The sequence below is a fragment of the Sinohyriopsis cumingii genome, chromosome 16, assembly GCF_028554795.1.
Source record: "Sinohyriopsis cumingii isolate HCF-2022 chromosome 16, ASM2855479v2, whole genome shotgun sequence".
Taxonomy (NCBI): domain Eukaryota; kingdom Metazoa; phylum Mollusca; class Bivalvia; order Unionida; family Unionidae; genus Sinohyriopsis; species Sinohyriopsis cumingii.
This window is the reverse complement of record NC_142976.1, coordinates 84,589,392-84,613,733: the sequence shown is the minus strand read 5'-3', so window position 1 is coordinate 84,613,733 and position 24,342 is coordinate 84,589,392. Positions and strand designations below refer to the sequence as shown.

The 24,342-nt window shown below is 34.0% G+C and overlaps 1 protein-coding gene across 5 annotated transcripts in view; it reads right to left on the bottom strand.

Annotated features, from left to right (window-relative positions):
- Positions 1 to 654: 654 nt before the first annotated feature.
- LOC149780930 (cytoplasmic tRNA 2-thiolation protein 2-like) overlaps positions 655 to 24,342 on the bottom strand; it is a 44,082-nt gene continuing 20,394 nt past the window's right edge. For all 5 annotated transcript variants that reach the window (XM_089938028.1, XM_089938029.1, XM_089938030.1 and 2 more), the window contains 8 exons: positions 23,497 to 23,546; positions 20,403 to 20,484; positions 15,612 to 15,703; positions 13,704 to 13,767; positions 8,517 to 8,683; positions 6,974 to 7,037; positions 4,910 to 4,968; positions 655 to 4,779 (listed from right to left, as the gene is read on the bottom strand). In XM_089938028.1, the coding sequence (XP_089794154.1) occupies positions 4,731 to 4,779; positions 4,910 to 4,968; positions 6,974 to 7,037; positions 8,517 to 8,683; positions 13,704 to 13,767; positions 15,612 to 15,703; positions 20,403 to 20,484; positions 23,497 to 23,546 (627 nt within the window). In that variant the 3' untranslated portion in view covers positions 655 to 4,730. The remainder of the gene's footprint in view (positions 4,780 to 4,909; positions 4,969 to 6,973; positions 7,038 to 8,516; positions 8,684 to 13,703; positions 13,768 to 15,611; positions 15,704 to 20,402; positions 20,485 to 23,496; positions 23,547 to 24,342) is intronic.

Sequence of the window (24,342 nt, the reverse complement as noted above, 5' to 3'; positions counted from 1 at the left end):
AATAAACAGAAGTCAGTTTTAGATTTCAGAAATAAATTAGAAATGAAAAGACCATTTCCTCCATAAATAAGATCTTAAGAGCGACGAGACAAAGACTGCAATATTTCTGTGAGCCTTTCGTGTCAACATTTCTCTCGTTGCATCAATATCCTTGACATATCAACTGGTGCTTTATTCACACTAGTAAACCAATTTTCAAGTTGGATCCTTCACCACGCACTAATAATTTTATAATGACCCACACAGGTTTTGGTGCATAAACTTGGAAAGAGCATGTCTTAAATTGGTAGTAGCTATCAGAAAACATCACGACTATACAGTGGCATCACTAGGGTTGGTGTCACCCAATATGGTAACTCATGGTGTTGCCCCCATGAACCCCCTTCCTGCACAAAAATAATTTTTTTTTTTTATAGACAGTTTGGTGTCACCATCTCTGATGGTGTCACCTGGTACAGTCCGCACCCCCTAGTGATGCCACTGCTACTACACATTTTAAACACTACGCTCATAACAATGATTCTTCCAATGTATTTCAGCTAAGCTGATTCATTTCGAACAATTGAAATATGTATTTCAGTTATATGCTGATTTGTTTTTATTAAGTCCCTAGGGTCTTAAACTAAATAATATAAAAGTACTAAAACCAACAAGTTTTGTAAATTCGACAAATAATTTATTTCCCTAGAATACAAAGTGAAACTTTAAAAAGACATTACAGTATTGTGACTTAAATCTTGAATACCACTAAAAGTTACGTCACCAATCCTGATGAATAAAGTTCTAATTAAATTCCAGGATGTTCAAAATAAGATCCAGCACTGTAGGTGTTGATGTGCCTGTAGTACTGAATGTACTAATGTACTAGTAGCCTAAAGTGTGATGATATACTAACAGTCTTCCAGTGAATCACAATAATATAATCCAATATGACCTTGTCTGAATTCATTACAATTCCAAATTAATGTTTCTGTCCAAGAATATTATTTAAGAGCACTTTATATTTCCAGTGAATAATAATTTGATTGAATAATTCCACCCAACTAAAAATATGAACATAATAATAATATTGATTCTTCTACAAGATGTTAAAGCAATAATGAATAATTTGTCAAGTAAACAAGAGTATATAAGTAAACTAAAACACAAAAGTAGAACCAGGATGTAGGTCTGAAGTTCATTAATAGAAAATACGAAGTTGTAAACTTATAAAATCAGTTACTATAATTATAAAAAAGATTGTGATAAACATCAGGTACAACAGATTATTCCATGGGGAACAGCAGTATCCTCAGACCCAAATAAATTTGTTCACCTCAATTGATAATGACCATAATATTTAACCAATACTCATTGAGAAAATATTCGCTATGTAATACTTGTTTACCAAAAATCAAAACAAAATTGGTGTCCCTAGTCTGGTGCACAAATGAACTTGATTTTAGACAAGGTCATGTCCAAAATACAATTATACACAACATATAATTCTGGAGAAAAAACCTAACAAATACAAATCAAATATACACAACAGTTTCAAACAGCTGAAATATTTCCATATTTAAATCTAACTAATCATGGGAATTGTTTCTGTTTTATAGGTTTTCTAGATAATATCCATACAATTTTTTTTGTGTTCAAAACTATTTAACAAATGCAAAGGCTTTCTTGCCTTTTTTTACGCACTACCAACCATAAAAAAATATTCCTATGGTATCACCATGCAACTGTATTTATAATATGGTAACTTCCCCATTTCAGTGTGACCTAGTATCATCAACTTAAGTTTTATAGTCATTATATTTTTATATCATATCCTGACGACATGCTCAGGCTCATTTCATGGATAATAAATCGTGTCTGTTATGGAGTTAAATTAATATTCCACTTATATCACCATACAAGCATATTTACAGTAATAATAAATGCCACTTCAATATGACCTACTATCATAAAGTTGATGAATACTGTAGTGGAGTAGCTACAAGTAGTTTTTTGGGTAATCTTGCTGACTGGTCTTTGCAGAGGCATTATTTCTGAAACATTTGTGGTCTGAAAAGTAAATTAGTTTGTCCCCGAATTTACCGAGTTGCAATGAGATCATATCATAATAATTTTTTTTCAGAAATCAAAGTTAGATCATCAAGATAGTAATAATTTTGGTAATCTGACATCATTTTATGAAAATAGAAACAGACTGGCAATTATAAACCTGGTGGGGAAATGTAAATTCAGTTATAACCAACACAGAAATACATTGAAAGACATCATAACACCGACTGCATGTTATTCTAAGTTGATGTTTTGATTTTTGCTCCTACAATTTTGACAGAAGTTTGAAAAAATTTGTGTTATGATTTCTACACCTCCAAGGCAGTCTAAATATAATGTGGAAACTCCGTTTTCTGAACAACCCGCATTTCTAATGATTTGCAATTTATACGCAAATGATCTTCATAGAAATAAAATGATCAGGACCTTCATAACGACACCACGATCAAAGAAATGCTGTTAAAACATGTGACCTTGACTCCAAGGGCAAAAGGTTGAGGACACATATCAATGACTGGATTGTTCTGGTCTTCTACTCATTCGTTCCAAGTGTAAATACAAATTATCAAGAAGTTTAGGAAATATAAGATTCTTTCACTGGTTTATAATTTCCAACCTGACTGTGACCATCATGTTCCTTTCACTTGCAAGTCAGCGTGTTTCATGCTTAACAGAGTTTCAATACTAACACGGCACCATATTGTGTACACTATGGGCAAATCTATTTCTTCAGACAACAGAGTGACATAGTATGTCCTATTTGGTAACTGCAGGATAATTCCTTAAATTACAATAAGGTTGAGAGTTTATAGATATATCCCTTTGCACACGTGTACAACAAAATTACACCGCTTCTTAAATCCAGGTGAAAGGCAAATTTCAGTTGTCATTCATCTCCTTCACCTGATTTGACATTTTAAAAAATCGAAAGCAGACGACGTAGTATTTTCCTTCCATGTACATACATGTTTAGTTTTGCATCCACCCATTCACTGAAAAAATGGACTAGTCCATGAACTGGAAATAACTAGTGAGCAGAGACATCTTTCACAATGAAAACTTCTGTTTTTATGAAATGTGCAAACAATAACTGAGCCCCACTGGTCATAATTAGGTTTGAACTTATAAATCAATGAATGATCTAAGTTCTGTGCATCTTTTATCTTATTTTGGGTCTTTCATTTTTTAAATCGGTTGGGGGATACAAACAAATGGGGAGGTATATTTAGACTATAAGTATGACAACAATTCCATGAATGGGTTTGTAGAATATAAGCAAATGAGAAAAAGAAGGAAGTTTTAACCATGTATTTTTATATGTGAACTTGTCACATCAAACACTGTATTGACTTCAGTATGATTCACTGCAGTGTCAAGAACATCTGTCACGTGTTCATGATAATATAAGCAACTGAGTTTTCTTTTACCAAAACCTTCAAGAAAATTTTATATAGCTGTGAACTTGACCCAAAGATCTGATGCTTTCATGGATGGGTTCAACGTGATTTAACCTTTTCATCACTGTACAGACACATGAGTAATTAATTCATTTCTTTAAACCTTCTTTGTGTTCATTAACAGACCAGGCTACCTCAAATGGCTCCTAACATTGACATTAAGACTATCTGTAAATGGGTATAGTGATGGTGGAATCCAATAGTCATACAACGTAAGACATCGACCTTAACATTTATGGGATCTTCCTCCAACCCCCACATCATAATTATTAGGGCCAGTGTCTTACATTGTATGACTAGGAGTCAAAATAATATATTGCTTATCTTAAGACCACGAATCCCTCCATCTATTTACCAAACATTTAATTTCATTTGTAACAAAGCCCAGATAAAGAGTTGTAGCTGCAGTGCATAGATTTTGAGTTTACCAGCACTGACAAAGGAGTCTGGTTCTTGGTAGATTTTGAGTTTACTGACATAGGGGTCTATTTAATAGATCCGATTTCTTGGTAAATTTTGAGTTTACCAGCACTGACATAGGGGTCTATCTTGACTCCTTTACAGATTTAAATCATTTTGGTTTTGAGGTCATCCTGCTGTACTACTGGCATGTCACTAAAGTTTAGGGGTATCATTAAAAAATACTTGATATTCCCAGCATGTGAAGTAATGTCCACCTCGGAATGCACGTCAGATTACACAAAGAAGTAAACTGTAGGCAACTCTATGATCCTCCCTGGTCATATATTGATGGATCAGTGTCATCCTATGTATGAAATATATCTGATGTAAATTTTCAGAAAAATTAAAAAATATTTGGTTTTGAAGGCAGGCAGTGTTTATGCAGATTGTTCAGTGTTTATATTGGTTACTTTGCATGTGACTATTAAAAGAAGTTGGTATATAGTAGTGCTCCGTACTGCTTATGCAGAAACAAACATGGTTATGTTTTGACTAATGGAAGTCTTCACTACATTTACCAACTAATGCAGTTTCAATTATGTCACATTACATTCACTGTATCTCCAATGTAATTTTGGGAGATACATTTACTCTTTCTGTCTTTCCTGCAATTGATAACTCATGCTGTGAAGGTAAGCTCTTCTCTTTACTTCATTCCAACTTAATTTAGGAGGGTTATATATGGATAATAAAAGTCTTGTAATTTCATGCCTATTACAAAAGATTCTGTTGTAAAATGTCACGAGGGGAAAAGGTCAAAGGTCAACTGATGTCAAGAAGGAACTCCTCAATCTCTGATTTCATTAACTCCCTGCAAAAAGGAAAAAATATTAATTATTATTAGTATGTATGTATGTATGTATGTATGTACATGTACTAAGAAGTAATTAAAAAGAACCTATACCAATAGATAGATAGATAGATAGACCTAATATAAGTACCTCCTAACTCTCCAGAAAACATCCTTCAGAACATAAAGGGGTAATTTCTCCACATCATCCTAGAAAAAAAAGTTATTATTAATATAATAAGACAAACATATGAATGCAATAATGTTAAAACACATCTGAGGACTAGAATGTTTAGAGAAACTATATCTATTTTAAAGGATAATATTCAATCCTGATGAATTTAACTGGTAGTTGAAGCAGCAGCAGCAGTAGTAATAGTAGTAGTAGCAGTTTAGAATGTAATGAAAATTAATAAGTATTAATGAATAAGAAGGGAGAGGAAGATAGGGTATCAAGATACACATTTAAGAATCAATAGGTCAAAAACGTTTTTCATTTCCCTTCTCTTAAAAAATCCTATAACTAAACAAACATAATGAAAACAAACATCTATACAAAATGTTCAATCAATTATCAAAATAAGATGAAACTAAGCAAAAGGATAAATCCTGTTTGACATTATCAAATTAATCATCTTTAACTTTGGAAGTGAAACTAAAAATATGGATAAAAGCATCATGAATTAAAACCCTTGAAGACATTCTTTGTCATATGAAGAAAAAAAAAACAACCTGGCTCCACTCCCAAAACATATATTAAAATCCTAAATATGTGCACATATATACTTCTCAAATATGTCAAGGCCCATTTTGTGACGGTCCTCATATTCCTCTTGTAAATATCCCAACAATTTTAAGATGATATACAACTTAATGAGAGATAACATGAGCCTTTAATACTGCAAATGGTTGGGGTCGTCAGACCATAAACATTTGTAATAATATTTATATTGTGTGTTACAACTATATGGTCATCAACTAAGTAACAGAAAGAGGCAAAACCAACAAGTCTTGTAAATCTTTACAAACAATTTAATTATCAATATTATAAGATGAAAATATGAGAACTTAAAGTATTATGAAGTGAATCCAAAAACATTCATGAATGAAGTTCTATGAAAGAATGAAAAGTTCATTATAAATTTCAAAACCTGAAATGTACTGGTCAACAAAGAATTGTGATATTGTCAAAATGGCATTGTCCAGAACTCCTATGAATAATTCACAACAGTTCCAAAATAATATTATAATCAACTGAGCACTTTCTAATTCCACTGAGCAGTCCAAACAAATGTTTTTCCTCTCAAATATCTAAGTACAACATAAAACACATCTGGAGACTTCTGTTATAACAAGAACACAATATATAAGTATTACTCCAAAATAAGGAATGAAATTTGGTTGCCCAGTTCTCTCCTTATAAACACCTTCAATTAAGACTATATTTCACAACTTAACCCCACAAACCATTTCATACTATTCATTCTAATGTTTCAAATACCTATTCATATGACCTAACTCATCCGATAAGAATTAACTAAATTCTTCTACAATACCACCCAACCAATCTATCCAATGGCAAAAAGGTCAAATCTCATAAACATGTTTACTAATAATTCTATTTGTAGTAACTGTCAAGATGTATGTAAGAATATAGATCCTATGCAATTATGAGTTATTTAATATCCATAAAACAAACACAGTCACGTAAGTAAATTCTAAATATATTCAGTACAATTTAAAGCCATGACAATAATTACAAAAACTGGATAAAATCATGTATCAGGAGTTACAAAAAAATATAGATATACATAGGATGTGTTGAATAATAAGTATGGCAATCAGGTATGTAAGCCTTAATTTGGACCAGGAGAGAAGCGTTTATGCACAAGTTGATCCTGTTACAAAATTTGATATCGCAAAAGGACAAATATGTACACAGGCATTTACTGACAAAGAGTTTCACACATTCTAGCCTCTTTCTCATAATATGCAAAGGCAATTGGTAAGCATGCCTACATTGATTAATGACACATAAAGATATAGTGAAGAATTTACATTGACTTGGTGTACTTTAAGGTGTCAATTGACATGCAAGTCCCATTTCAAGACAAGGATGTTCCCAGTGCTACCTGCAAGTGTTGTAGTGTATTCTGGTAATGGAATCTTGATTATTTAAGGTTTTACCATGTTCACAGTCTTCTTAAATACTTACTATTCTCCTGATGGCAAGCCTACAACCATAGCAAAGTGATGCAAGCACCTGCTGCTTTGTTACCCTGCAGAAAGAGAAAAATATGCTGATAAATCAATTCAAACTATCACTACCTTGGAAGTATAGCATTCAAGGGTATACAAAGCCATTTAATAACCATCCAAGCTGGTTGAGGCCTTTTAGTTTAGTAGTATGTGTATCTGAAACAGATGAACAGAATAAATAAATAAATTTTGGCAAACTCATTAATCTCATCTGTAATTTTTCCAATAAGGAACAAATTTCTCCCCATCCAGCAGACCAGAAGATTTATGGCTTCTTTTAACTTCTTTGCATTATTTAACTGTAACATATCATCTAAGTTCAAAGAAAAAAGTATTCCTAATAGTCAAAGAAAAAAGTATTCCTAATAGTCAAAGGAAAAAGTATTCCTAATAGTCAAAGAAAAAAGTATTCCTAATAGTCAAAGGAAAAAGTATTCCTAATAGTCAAAGGAAAAAGTATTCCTAATAGTCAAAGGAAAAAGTACATGAACTTATTTCAGTATTTAGACATATATTTTTCTTCTGAAAATATGTTCCTTCCTATAGCTTGAGATCTTGATAAACCTAAAATATAAACCAGAAACTGGTACGATTTCAGACATGATGACACAATTTTGACATGACAATATTTGGAATCAAATGTATAACAGTGATTGAGTATACAGTTTATGTTTGTCCATTTTATCTAATTCTTTTTTTCGGAGGTCAATTTTTGACAACCTAATGTAACCTGTTCAAAATTTCTCAAGGTAGAATGACAAATCATGAATGTGTGTAAGACAATGAAGTGTACAATTTAGATTTGATGTTCAAAGAACTCTCTAAAGGTGTAATAGGACTACAATATAACACAATACAAATATAATTTCATATAAACAGACATTTGAATGTATTGATATGTGCAAATGTTAGAGACACAGACTAACAGGGATTAATTCTGACAGCAACAGGTATATTTTGCATCCACCACTGTTACAGAAGATAGATCTGAAAATGCTGCCTGAACCAAAATAATGTACAAGTTACCAAATATTTCTTGAAGCTATTAATTTTAATTTTTAAAACTGACTGATATACATGAAAGATGTCAGTTTCTATCACTACACTTAGTATACATGAAAAAGGCATCATGCTTATATCACTACATGTTCTATTTCTCAAGAATTTTCAAGGCTATCTACAAGTATGTGATTTCAAAAATGATTACACAATTTTGATATGACAGTGTTTGTAATCAAATTATGTCACTAAGTATAAAGTTTATGTTTGTCCATTTTAATTTAATAACTGTTTTTGTGGAAGTCAGTTTCTGACAATCCAAATGTAACCTCTTCAAAATTTCTCATGAAAGAATGAAGTATACAAGTTAGGTTTGATGTTCATGGAACATTCTGAAGGTAAAATACGGACACAATAATTGTAAAACACAAAGCAAAATGAAGTCCATATTAACATGTGTGATGTTTTATATTTTGCCTGTTCTATGTCTAAATGAATACCTTGTTCTGGTTGAATTACAGCTTCCATCACCCTCTCCACAGCACTCTCCTGTTTTATTACAGTTGTCTCTCTTGCTCTCAGAATCATCTCCCCTATTGGAAATCCTCTGAGAAAACTCCACAGCATTCAGTGCTGAAGGGGCTATAACATTAGTATCCAGGGATGACTAGCAAAATGATTTAAAAAATGTCTTGCAATTTAAGCTTATGTAGGAATACATAACAACTTATTTTATCTTAACTCTTGAGAGCACAAAAAAATGACTTGCATAATATCTGCAAATCAGTGTGTGACAGCACGAAAGTTAGAGTGAGTGTGTGTGGTTGGATATTATTTGACTGATCTGGATAAACTATTAGCAATAAAAAGATTTTACCATATAAACTACCAAAATACACTTGCGTATAAGAGGGAGTCCAACTGCAAACTGCAGAGGTCTAGGTTTCAGCAGCTTTTCAGTGGTATTCATTATTATAAACAACATAGACTATGATCTGCTAGTGTGTTGTGCAATCAGATCAGGGTCTCTGTTGTTTTGTTGTAGCATGTAAATGTGGTATACTTCAGAAAATTCCATCATGCAAAGGCTGTAACTTGCTTTTCTTACAATTTTCTCATTTTGGTCCATTTACATTTTGAAGTTCATTCCAGATGTAAACATTTCAGTATAAATGTACATTTCAGTATAAATGGTGTCTTCACAACAGGTGTCAATCTGTTCAAGCCACAATGATGATATGGATGAATAACCTCTACCTTATGAATACATGTTCAGGGGTTAACAAGAAAATAAATATGAATAGCGTGGAATCTCTCAAATTTTGAGCAAGTTTTGAAAGCTGAAACAACATTAAATTACTTGTTCTAGTAGCAGCTGATTAACTATTTCTGCCTATTTATAATTAAATTAATGCAATCAAGGTAAACCTTTCATTAGACTTAATTGTGGTGTATAGTTGCTGCTGTGCTCATCTGATGTCATATGACCATGAAGGTAACATAAACCTTAACATGGAAAGTTTATCATTAAATAAACATATTTATTCCTACTTCCAGTCTGCATTGGTCAGAATTGGAAAGAATCTATGTGATCATATGCATACATAACATAACAACAGATGCCTTATTTGGTTATAAAGGTGTAGCACTAACAGAGATGCAGCTAATTATCATGTTTTATAGATGGAACATAAACACAACCAATAAATGAACTTTAAACACAAAAGTCATGATTCAAAATAGAGCAGTATGTAAACAGCGTGCCAAAACATGTGGTCCTGAGGTACAATGAAAAACGTAGTCACAACAAGTAAAAAGACTGAATATGGATCACAATGACCTTGTTTTATTGTATGTGCATGGAAGTAAGTAACAGAAATGCAAATAATCATCAGTTTCACAATTCTAGGATGATATGTCTATGAAATGGACATTAATTGATCCAAGTGATTCAAACATAAAATATGGGTCATAATGACCTACTCAAAAGAAGGAGTAGTGCTCATCAATATGCATCCAGTCAACAAGTTCCATGATTCTATATAGCATAGTGTATACACAGCATGCAAAACATTGGTATTATCACGAGATAAATGCAAAAATGTAATTTAAGCAAGAAAAATATGTAATGTAAGTTACAATGACATTTTATCTACAGGTGTAGTACTAAGAGAGATTTATACAATAATCTAGTTAATAGACACAAGCATGAATAGCAAAACACTAAATTTAACTTAACATGCTGAAACAATAAACTAATTTTTTCTAGTAAAATATATGTTTCATTGATAATACATACCAAATCATGATACCTTAGGAGAACTACGACTACCTCACAAATATACCCCCCCCCATTAAAACAATCATGCTTAAAAGCTAAAAGTTATCTGCCCACCTAGGTCACAGTTAGAGTGATCTTCCCTTGGCCTTTACTACTGGAGCAGAAGGCATGCTGTCCATATGGATGTAACTTTGGGGAGGCTGGGAGGATATATGTGTATTATGATCAGGTAAGTATCATTGAAAAAACATATTTCACTTGAAAAATTGGTTTTGTCTTTATATATGTTACCCAATCATAATACCTTGGAAGAATATGTAAGAGGTGGAGATACATCCCCATAACCAGAAGAGACCATCTCCACTATCCTAAGCTTCTATATAAACCAATTGGAAAACAGACTCCATACATTGAGCAGCTACAAAAGGGAAAAATTTTCCCAACCACAAATCCAGCAGAAGCCGTGAAGCTCCGTTCTTATGAAAGACTGGGAAGGTAACCGTTTGTGCCATGGATTTAAGTCCCACCATACTGAGTTCAGCCTTTTACCATGAAAGATCTTTCATATAAAAACTGGAAAAGTGTACATGGGACCTCCATTCCATGGCCTGGATAATAACAGAGAACAGTTCCAGTCATATATAAGTTGATATATCATCCTTTCCCGCTGTGAAAGCAAAAATGGGTTAATCTACCTCAATGCAACAGCTTGGCCTTCCTTAAGTACCAATTCTGAGCTCATGCTGGGTCCTGTAGATTATCTTGAGATGAAATATCCAGGGAAGACAAAGATTATTACCAAAGTCTGATTACCCGTGAATGGTAGTCTGTTCTTGGCAATGAAAGCATGGGTGTCATGCATGTAGTGGGGTCCACGAACAGGACAAGAATTCACTGAATCTGCTAGCAAATGCAGTGAGGACATTGAGATTGTATGGCAGGTTAACCAATGAAGCTCTTGAGAGCAGTTCTAATGATGTTGTGTCCAGCCAGGATAGTACCAAATATAGATTCCATATGAGCAAGGATCCACTGTCATTGGACATATGTACCGTAAACTAGCCAATATAACATATGGGTTATCCAAGATTTTCCCTACCATGGACCCACATTGGGTATATGTGGCTGTGTGTTATACAGTTTGATTTTTACTCCTATCACCATGCTGTAGTAATATTTTAAAAGACTCTTTTCCTATTTCAAACAACACACCAATCTGAAATTGTAGATGAGTCTAATGTTGATTGTATAATTATGTGTTACATTTCAATTAAATTTCTGGCAATTATTTATGGATAGGTGACTATCTGATTGATTTTGAATTACTGATAATGGATAGTTCAGCCTTTGGTCCTGCAATTAACAAAGAGAGCAAGTCTTGTCATCATGGAATGTTTCAGACAGCTCAAGATGAGGAAACTAATTATGAATTGAGTCAGTTTGGTTGAAATGGCTCTGCTGCAGTTCAATGATAAACAGCAAGGATGATTCACCATACCATATTATTTTATACTATGTTCATACGAAAAAAGCTGACACTGATTTTGTTTGTTTATTATTCTTTATGAAAAACTGTGGGTTATATACATCCATGGGTAATCTAATAGATTTATCAAAAACACCAGAAAAACTGCAATAATATATGATTGTGTGTTATACTTGGATGTGTGTTATATTTGCTAATTTATGGGAATCCAAATGGACAAAAGATTGGATAGGTCCAATATCCTGTCTTCCAAGATAACACAGTGTAACAGTGATCATGGCATAGTAGGTTTAATTGCAATTTGTACTGTGGTTCGTCAAAGAACCAAAGAAATTTAGTTATTGAGGGATGTACACCTTTAGTGGTACAAAGCATTCTTGTGTGCACCACTGTAAGAATATATTCCATTTCCTTTGTATGCCTTTAAGGTGGAGTTGCCATCTCACTTCAAGGAATTCTCGACCACTGACTCTGAGAATGGTTTATTCCTGAAGGCGTATTTTCATAAGATCCTGACATGAAGGTTCAGGAACTCCAGGCTGGAATGAAACACATTGTGGTTGCTTAAAGAAGATGGGGGAATATCTCAATTTCCTCATGATTCCATTGCGAGATTGATGAAGTTGATCCAAGATTTTCCATTTGAGTGGAGTAATCACAATGAGGAGAGACTCTAATTCTTTTGCTTCCTACATCAACTTTCGAACCTGAGGTGTTGAAGAAGTGTATACCTTTGGACATTCCATTCTACAGAGAAGGCTTCAATTACAAAGGTCTATGAATCTGGGACTGATTGGGAAAGGTTGGAATTTTGGCATTCCACCTTGTTGCCAAAAGATCCATCAGACGTCAGTGCCATCAGGCACCAATGAGTGAAAAATGAGGGATGAAGAGACCATTCTCTTTGTATTAGTTGGCTGTTGAGGGACAAGGAGTTTGACAAGACACTAGCCAGCCTAGAATATGTCAAACTTAGGCATTAATTTGTCACTGAGGACAACCACTTCAGAAAATCCCAAAAAGAATACAAGGATCTGGCTAACTGGCTCTGGTGCTGTTTGAGATAAGTCAACACAGTGGAGTTGTCGGAAAAAATGGGAACTCCATTCCTAAGTAGGTTCTCCAGCTAGCAATGAAAAGATTTTGGAATAGTTTTCATCTCAAGAATGTTGATATGTGAATAGTGATCCTCATGGGACCATACTCTACTGACAATCTGAAATGATAGGAGACTTGGCCCACCACCACCACCAGTCCTGTGTTTGCATCCGTACAGACTGTGATCGCCAGAGATTGCACTTGCAGAGCTTTCCCCAACTCCAACATGATACCAGTGAGGTTTCCCTATCTTGGAAATAGAACCTCATATTGTGCAGATTGTCCAATGTATGTGCTCTAGAACTAAAGTTACGACGCAAAAGTAATTTTCTCTTTAAGTCACAATGACCTTGAATTTTTGTCCCAAAAATCAAACTCTACAAACTTGAGTGAAGGTATGTGAGTGATAACTTCAAACTGAAGAAACCATTTGGTTTCCTTCAGTCACTGAAAACATATGATGCATACAACATTAGATTTGTAACTAAGGAGACAATCGTTTTACATAATGCAAATCAAAAAAATTTATCTTCAAAATATTAGAATAATAAATATGCTTCATCAAGAATACTCCAAAACATAAACTGACCCCAATGTTTCATAAAGTACTTGAATATGACTAATACTCTTCAAATTTAATTCTTTCACAAGTGCTACCATTTTATCATTCACAGCATAGTTCTATACATTTCATTAGACTATAATAATGCTAATGCCCTCAACTACATTCTTCGCATTATCTTGCAAATCAAAGACAATTCTAATAAAGGAGAAGGGTGGATTGTAGTGGTGCAAGACCTCAGCCAGGAAAACTAAATGTACCTGACACATGGCACAATATTCTTTGTTCTCTTCCTCAGCTCCAGTACTCAACTTTTCCCCTGTCCTGATAAAAAGAGTATGAATTATTTAAGTATGAATACTAAACTGTCTTCTATTTTTCATACTGTTTAATTGTTCACAAACAATTATTCTATTAAAAAAAATCACATTTCTTGTATTTGAATTCTTTGGACATAACTTAATTTTATGATATATTTATTATTATAATCTTTTTAAAAAGTAAACACAATTTTGCAATAAAGAATAGTTTCACAATCATGATTTTCTCATTACCTATAATGTTTGGTGCAAACAAAATGTCATCCAAAGATAACATGGTCTCCCAGTTTCCTGCTTATGTGAAGACTCCTGCTGAGTTTGCCAGTGCATTATGTCACAGCAGATCTGTGTGTGTCCAGTCTGAAGTTGGACTGGACTTATCAGTGAGTGCATATGGTATTTTTGTAAACACCTTGTTGTTCAGCAAGTGACTGGATATCTCATCCAATAATGGAATCAGCCCAAAACAAAATAGGCCTATTACATACCTGGCCCATTAAGGAGTCAGCCAACAACAAAGCTGGCCTAACCTTGATCTTGTATGACTTCATAACTCTTGTTGTTATTGAATGTTTAAAGACAAACATACAGATGCAAATAACAATAGTTAAATTTCCCTGTAATACATACATAAACCAGTAAACTATATGACCCTGCCCCTCCATGCAAACATGCATCAGCCAGCAGATATTAAAAATATATGACCATGTCTCTCCATGCAAGCATGCAACAACCAGTAAATATTATACTATATGATCCTGTCTCTCCATGCAAGAATGCATCAACCAGTAAATATTATACTATATGATCCTGTCTCTCCATGCAAGCATGCATCAACCAATATATATTATACTGTGACCCTGTCTCTCCATGCAAGCATGCATCAACCAGTATATATTATACTATATTATCCTGTCTCTCCATGCAATCATGCATCAATCAGTATGTATTATACTATATGGCCCTGTCTCTCCATGCAAGCATGCATCAACCAGTATATATTTTAATATGACCCTGTCTCTCCATGCAATCATGCATCAACCAGTATATATTATACTATGACCCTGTCTCTCTATGCAAGCATGCATCAACCAGTATATATTATACTATGACCCTGTCCCTCCATGCAAGCATGCATCAACCAGTATATATTATACTATATGATCCTGTCTCTCCATGCAATCATGCATCAACCAGTATATATTATACTATATTATCCTGTCTCTCCATGCAAGTATGCATCAACCAGTATATATTATACTATATCATCTTGTCTCTCCATGCAAGCATGCATCAGTCAGTATGTATGATACTATAGGACCATGTCTCTCCATGCAAGCATGCTATACATGTGTATATATTATACTATATTATTCTGTCTCTCCATGCAAGCATGCATCAACCAGTATATATTATGCTAATATGACCCTATCTCTCCATGCAAGCATGCATCAACCAGTAAATATTATACTATATTATCCTGTCTCTCCATGCAATCATGCATCAATCAGTATGTATTATACTATATGGCCCTGTCTCTCCATGCAAGCATGCATCAATCTGTATATATTATACTATATAATCCAGCCCCTCCATGTAAGCATGTTATAATTATTACATCTGAAACCAGTGGTCATGAGTTTGAGCTGTGTTTCTAGTATGCCTTCATCAAAAATTCAGTTCCATGATCAACATCAACAACAATAATAACAACAACCTTTGATTTTTATGGACTTGAAAGACTCAGAATCTGGTAATATGAAATCTTGGCAATTTTCCATATACATAATGAATGAATTTACAGTATTATATCAAAGTGCAAACTCAATCCCTGTGTATGGTTCATACCTCATGATGTTGCTGACTGTGGATGGGTAGTCCCTTTGTAACCCTGTAACAAAGGCCTCAGTCAAATGCTCTATACTGGTTCCATCACTTCCCTGAAGTTACATCATTACACTGATAATATCAGTATTAACAAATAATTATCAATTTCACCAAGTTGTACAAATCTAGCACAAAAAAAAGAAATTACTTCTCATTCAATTACCATGTATACATGCTTATAAGTTGATTCCAGCTACAAAGAACATAGACTCTGATATGCTGTCAAATAATGTGTCAGTAGATATTGGTCTATGTTGCTGATTGTACTGATTACTCCTAACAAACTGCATGGACCCAGATCTGCCAGTGCATGATGCACTGGCAGATATTGGCATATGCAGTCTGAGGCATACTTCCATGCTGTTTACAGCTGGACTTATTGCTATATAATGACTATATATGGTATTTTCACAGGTATGAATTCATGTGCAAGTCACTGTTTAATGAAATCATGAAATAATTTATATTATTATATGCTCATTTTTTTCTCCGTTAACTTTACATTATCAGAATGGTTCAATAATTTACGATATTGCACACCTTCATATTGCACCCAAGCACAGGACACGTGTGCCCAATAGTGTATTAGGAACTACTTTGTAAACAAATCATGTACATTCGCATAGCAGGCGCAATACGTTTTGGTTGATTATTTTTGTTTCTGAATGAACTAAAGCAGATGTTTCATGGACTGCAACATACCAACTGCTTTGCTACATTCCATGTTAACTTTTTGATACATTGTTTCAGATTTTGTGAAAGACACCAGATTTCATAAAATTGCTTGGTACCTACAAATAACATGCAAGCTATAAATGCATAAACGGTCTCCTTTAGCTGGTAATAAGAATGGCAAAAAAATATACTTACAGTTTTACATCCAGAATTTCCTCAAAACACTTCATATTTTCCCCACATTATGATTTTAAACAGTCAATAACAGTGTCATGAAATTGTGTACCAGGTATATCAACATGTATATGTTGTCAAAAATGTACTCGGGTTTCATTGCCGCGTACAGCATCACCCGAGGGTGGTATATTTTTTCGGCTTAGTTATTTCGAAATCCTGAGCAAAACTCAGACCCCTGCACGTGCAAATTGCCTACAGCGGGAAACCTAAGTACCTAGCTGTGCATATCTGTCACAGCTAGTGTACATATAGAGCAAATTCTCTATAACCAAATCACATTACGTCAAGTCTTGTCAGGAAGCTTACCCCTTTACGGAAACAAATCTCCAGCTGTAGAGCTGCCTTATGCCATGCCTTGTATATGGTTTGATGTGGAGTCACCAGCTGTAGAGCTGCTTTATACATGCCTGCCATGCCTTATACATTGTTTGATGTGGAGTCACACAACTCTGTGGGGTTTCGTGTGACGTATATGCTGTGTTTTTGGTGACATTGGATTGGAAGAGTGGACTGGTTTTCTTGCTGCGAGGGACCAGGGCTTCGCAACCAACGGGTCTGTGATGTGAGGGCTCTCGAGGGATCCTTCAACAGACTGAGAGGAGCGGACCATGCGTGGGTGCTTCTCTGGCCATTGACTAGAGCGTGTGGATCTGAAGTTAACATCTTGGTCGTCAAATGGGCGCCACGACAGTTATAATGTTCCACGTTATTTCCACAATTGCATTTCATACTTTCATTCATTCCTATTGTTATATCGTTATGTGAACGATCGATAGGTTCGTAATTTCATTCATTCCTATTGCTATATCATTATGTGGACGATCGATAGGTTCATAATTTCATTCATTCTTATCGTCATGTGAACGATCGATAGGTTCATAATTTCATTCATTCCTATTGCTATATCGTTATGTGAACGATCTATAGGTTCATAATTTCATTCATTCCTATTGCTACATCGTTATGTGAACAATCGATAGGTTCGTAATTTACACCGCTTTTCAATATCGTTTTATGAACGATATGTTCATAATTACATTCTTTTCTAAATTGTTATTTGAATGATACATTCAAGACTTTCTTTATATTGGAGTGCATATCACTTTTATTTTGTTGATCGGTGATAGGAATTCACGTTTGTTTTGAAATTCCATTTGTTAAATTCATGTTTTGAGTTTTTTCTCATTGAGTTAATTGTTGTTGATAGTTCCATGTTAGGAACTTTATAATTTTCTTTATCTTTTTGTTTATAATGGTGTCAAAATCTATTCATTCCAGAACAAATGGAAAAGTTGTTGCAATGCACATTCATTCACAATATGACTGCAAATTTCAATTTTAACTAGACATGCCATTTTCTATTGAAAGTTATGTCGAGCGCGTGACTTAGTTCAAATTTGTCTGGGTGGAGTTATGTGCACATTAATAATGCTGTTGTTGTGTAATGATAAATCTGCGCTTGCGTATTTAGTTTAGAATACGGCATACATTCATTTACATTGTTTCTTGTAGTGTATTTTGTTTATACAATTAACCCTTAGGTAGAACAAGAAAAATGCGCATATAATAAAAAGGTTACTGCATTTGTATGGGAAAATATGAACTCGTTTTGTCAGATGGATATACTGCACTCCCAAGGTCATGCATTATTCATTCCAAAGAACTCGTTCATATTTTCCCATACAAATGCAGTAACCTATAAAACCAGTATGAAATCATTGATTACATAGCTTTTGTCCATGGAGGTTTCAGTAGTATCTTCAGTTAATGGTAACATTAATTATCCTCTGGACAAAAATTCACATTAAGGTCACCATGACCTAACAAATCTTGACCCTTATAACAGGGCATAAATAATGTAACAGATACAAACAAACAAAAATCCTTCAATACAATATCAAAGTTGAGGTACTATAACAAGTTATATATAAAGACTTGAGAATAATCTCTTCTCTTTCCTTAAAAACCATAAAATCTGCTTCAGAAGCTATTAAATAGTTGATGCATCAGCATGTGGTTTGAGGCATCACATGAAATGCACACAGTCCACACTTCTAATACCAATAAATTCACTTTTACAATCAACAATACAACTGTTAAGAATAACATATTAAAAAAATGTAACATTTACAGTGATTAATATAAAACTTTTATCACTGAATAAAGATATTTATTTCCACTTTTAAATGAATTGGTTAGAATAGTCTTCTGTGTAGATTAATACGTATTAAACATGCAAACAACCAAATGCACATGAGCTAAATATGAATACATAAGCAATGATAATAACGCATCAGATGTAGGTCATAGCAACCTTCTTTTACTGTAAGAATGTAGTACCATCAGACAAGCATTCAATTAAATTCTCGACTCTCATGACTCTAATATAACATGTACCCAAGAAATGAGCTTTAAACACAAAATTTCAAGAAAGTCACTTAAGCAAGAAATATAGGTTACAGAGATCTCTTTTTGCAATATGAGTGTAGTACTTATCAAGATGCATCATCTAACCAACATTCATGATTCTCTGCCTGATAGTATGAATACAGTATGTGAACAACTTGTGTGGTCTTGTATTAAACACCAAATGTCAGCCAGAGTCAGTACATAATGAAATATAGGTCATGGTGACCATTTTTGCTATAGGGATGTGGCACTAACAAAAACTAAAACTTCCTTTTACCTGACAAGTTTCATCTCTGATATTCTTCAGCAATAGCAAGAATTTCACATTAGCTGCTGTGGTAGATATATTGATGTCAGCTTGGCACCATTTTCACTCAGAACAAAGCAGATATTTTGATATCACTTGGTAAAAAGCCTGTCATAATGATCATACAGTTGTCAGGGCAGTCATACTGGATGTACCACTGACACCATTTAAATTTAGAACCATATAAGTATCATAAGAAGTTTACTGGTGAGCAGCCCATGATGATATAGCCAGCCATTTGGAGATGAGTAGAGATAAGTATATTTTCAAGATATGACTTTCCATTCAGGAGGAGTAGCAATTACAAGATTTTCAAGATGGCTGCTGTGGTGGCCATATCGGATACAAGATCAGGACCATTTTCATTTTAAGACATAACCAAATGGACATCACAGAAAGTCTTCTGATGAAAATATCACATCCATATGAATTTCTGTTCAATTAGAGTTGTGATGACAAGATCTTTAAGATGGCTGCCATGGTGGCCATATTGGATGTCAGATCAGAACTATTTCTGTATTGGACCAGATAGATGTCATACAGTGTCTTGTAGCAAAATCCCCATGCTAATACCATCAACTATTCAGGAAAAGTATCTATAACAAGATTTTCAAGATGGCTGCCATGGTGGCCATATTGGACATCTGATCTGCACCAATTTCATTTAAGAACCAACTAGACATTATAATAAGTCTTTTGGTGAAAAACCCTTGTTGACATGAGCATCTATTCAGGAAAAGTATCAATGAAAAGATTCTGAAGTTGGATGCCATGGTGGAAATATTGTACGTCAGACTGGCAGATTTTTATTTCAGACCATCTAGACATCATAAGGAGTCTTTCAGTGAAAACCACAAATTGATAAGAACATCCATTCAGGAGAAGTAGCAGTAATGATTTTCAAGAGGGCCACTGTGTCACCTTATTAGATGTTCGAGATGCACTGTTTTCATTTAGGACCAGGTAGACTCTGGGGTGAATGTGTGTATAAAGTTTCAAGTAGTTTTGCAGTAGAGATAACAAAGTTGTGCTAATGGACAGAAGGATGGCCAACAGACCATCCCATAAGCTCTTCTGGTCCATAATCAGTAGTGCTAAAATGAAGTCACAATGTATGTACCTACCTTTGTAGTCAATGTGGGAATGAAAACAGACTCCACATTATTCAGTGCATTATACATCCCAATCTCCTTTGAACTAAATTCTCTGAAAGAATAAAATTATATTATTTTGGAGAAAAACATAACAGAATTGAAGCAAAACTGAAAGAAATAATTTAAACATCTTGCCCAATTTAATTTTTTTGGCAAATATTTATAACATACAAAAGTGATCTTAGAACTGCAATGCAAAATTTGGAATAAATCACAAGATATATAAATCAAACTTTCCAACATGTAGGTTGTATGTAATTAATCAACATGACATCATTATAATGAAAATGGCAAACAAAATTCAAATATCAAGCTTAAGTGTGACAGAGTCACAAAGGTCCCCACATAAACAAAAAACAAAAACTGGAGATACCAACAAGTCTTAAATTACACTCAGACTTATAACATTTAATTGACCAATTTTAAGTCAGATTTGAATTTCAGTGAATCAGATTTCTAGATTCAAAACTTAAATTTAAGCGCAGACTTAAATTTTCTTGGTGAAATATGACAAATAATTGTTGAACTATGGTGGGTTTTAAAACAATAACAGATTTAAAATCAAGGTAGATTTAGATTGAGTACAAAGTTGATATCCAATGGCCATAAAAGGGGCAGACAAATTCTGATTGCAAGAATTCATTCACACTGAACTGTAGATTTATGATCAGGGGCCATAACTACTGGGAACAAATATGAGGTGGTGTAATCCTATCGTGGAACATGAAAATCATTAAGGCTGTTCACAAGTCTCAATTAAATCAAGTGCTTTCCTGTCAAGCATTTATACAGTTGACAAGCCAAACAAGACTGTGTACATACTTACCAAACATTTATACAGTTGACAAGCCAAACAAGACTGTGTACATACTTACCAAACATTTATACAGTTGACAAGCCAAACAAGACTGTGTACATACTTACCAAACATTTATACAGTTGACAAGCCAAAATAGATAGAGAATATACTTGCCAACCTTTAATATGGTTCACAAGCCAAGCTATAAAAATTGCATACCTGCCCACCTGTCATACAACTGACATGCCAGACAATGTAAATACTTGCAAACTATGAAGTGCATTCCTGCAAACCTTTCATATAGTTTACAAGTCAACCAAGACAGAGTACATGCCATCCTTTCATAAATTTCATAAGCCAAACTAGACAGAGTGTACACCTACCAACCCCTAATAAATAAATTTCACAAGCCAAACTAGACAGAATGTACACCTAGCAACCCTTGATAAATAAATTTCACAGGCCAAACTAGACAGAATGTACACCTACCAACCCCATATAAATAAATTTCACAAGCCAAACTAAACAGAATGTACACCTACCAACCTTTAATGATGTTTAGAATTCAAACTAGAAAGAGTGCATATTGGCCAACTTTACATACAGTTCCCAAGTCAAAATAGAAAGGGTAACAGGTTCCCAAGTTAAAATTGAAAAGGTTTAGGTTCATGGGTCCAAAAAAAGGGTGACAGGTCATAGGTCAAAATAGAAAGGGTGGCAGGTTCATAAGTCAAAATATAAAAGGTGACAGGTTCACACAGGGACCCTGAATTACAACAGAATCTGTTACATTATTCCCTCAGCTATAGTGGTAGGCAAACAACTTACATTAGTAATAATATAAAATTGATTGCCAAGACTCATCACTATGTCAGTAATGAAGCAGAAGAGATAAAACCCATATGAGACACATTTATATCTGCCTGACAGTGTTCACATCAAGTTACAGCAGGATCTGCTGAGTGGGTCCTTAGCTAAGTTGTTACTAGAAACTGCTTTTGTGCAAATCCACACTGATAAAAAATGGTTGCACTATCATGAAAATGTTAATGAAAAAACAACAACTTTGAAAGGCATATATTCATGTAAAAAGTAGATCACCTAAATACTGACATGAATTATGTCAAAGGGTTACTGAGATATGCTAGTTAATGTAGATGTATGGCCATACAGATGGACTGTCATGGTTTTTACTATAGGGCATTGCAATATGCCAATGCGTTACTGAAATATGCTAGTTATAAATGTAGATGTATGGCCATACAGATGGATTGTCATGGTTTTTACTATAGGGCATTGCAATATGCCAATGAGTTACTGAAATATGCTAGTTATAAATGTAGATGTATGGCCATACAGATGGACTGTCATAGTTTTTACTAAAGGGCATTGCAATATGCCAGTGAGTTACTGAGTCATGCTAGTTATAAATGTAGATGTATGGTCATACAGATGGACTGTCATGGTTTTTACTATAGGGCATTGCTCTATGTCAATGAGTTACTGAGTTATGCTAGTTATAAATGTAGATGTATGGTCATACAGATGGACTGTCATGGTTTTTACTATAGGACATTGCTCTATGTCAATGAGTTACTGAGTTATGCTAGTTATAAATGTAGATGTATGGTCATACAGATGGACTGTCATGGTTTTTACTATAGGACATTGCTCTATGTCAATGAGTTACTGAGTTATGCTAATTATAAATGTAGATGTATGGCCATACAGATGAACTGTCATAGCTTTTACTAAAGGGCATTGCAATATGCCAATGAGTTACTGAGTTATGCAAATTATAAATGCAGATGTATGGTCATACAGATGGACTGTCATGGTTTCTACTATAGGGCATTGCTCTATGTCAATGAGTTACTGAGTTATGCTAGTTATAAATGTAGATGTATGGCCATACAGATGGACTGTCATGGTTTTTACTATAGGGCATTGCAATATGCCATTGAGTTACTGAGTTATGCAAATTATAAATGCAGATGTATGGTCATACAGATGGACTGTCATGGTTTCTACTATAGGGCATTGCTCTATGTCAATGAGTTACTGAGTTATGCTAGTTATAAATGTAGATGTATGGCCATACAGATGGACTGTCATGGTTTTTACTATAGGGCATTGCAATATGCCATTGAGTTACTGAAATATGCTTAAAAAAACTGTCAGCACCACGACTACAACTACTACTAATTTTTATTAACCTTTATCTTCATATAATTACTAATAAAAATGACATTTTGGTAATAATACCTCAGTGGTCGCAAAAACATTACATTCTTGTATCGCTTGTCTGCAAAGACCTGAAATAAAGTCAATAACATCCTGTAATTATTAATGACTCAGTGCTGAACTAAGGTTCACAAAATCATGACATTCTACATTTTCTTCTATGTGTTTCATAAAAGCGATTAAAAGAACATTTGATATATTTGTATATACCTAGGTTTAAAACCCTTTCAGATGCCTGATAGAGGATCACGGTGCTGAGACTTATTTGGGTTTACATGGTATCAGACAACTATAATAAAATCTTGGATAGAATGCCAGTGAAATGCTTGTTGGCCCCAACAGAGTTTATAGCTGGAAAAAAATATGCAAGAAATTTGAGTAATATTTCCTAATGACCAATTCATGTTTACCATGGAGCTCAAGATGGCTTATCCAATCCAGTGTCACATTTGTACAATGACATGCTTCATTAAAACTGGGAGATAAAGTATATAACTTGGATGTAATCTTTGATGTAATAATGACAGTGTTTTGCTTCTAAATATGAATGTGAAAGATAAAAATACCAACATCTGATAGGAATTACATTTCTGTATAAGAGAAAGAAGAAAGCTAAATGCACATGAATCCTTAATTATGATGAATTTACAACCAAGCCAGATACACTGTCCACCTGCATCATATTACATCCACTGTACTAATAAAAAGTGGAAACATTTACACAGCAACCTACACTTTGTTTTGATTAATAAAGTAAAAATTTTAATGATCTTCAAAACTGTATACCTATCAACATTTGACTAAATAAATGTTCTATACTGTGAATGTTTACATGAAAATAATTGATTTCTTTTGAATATCTTGGAT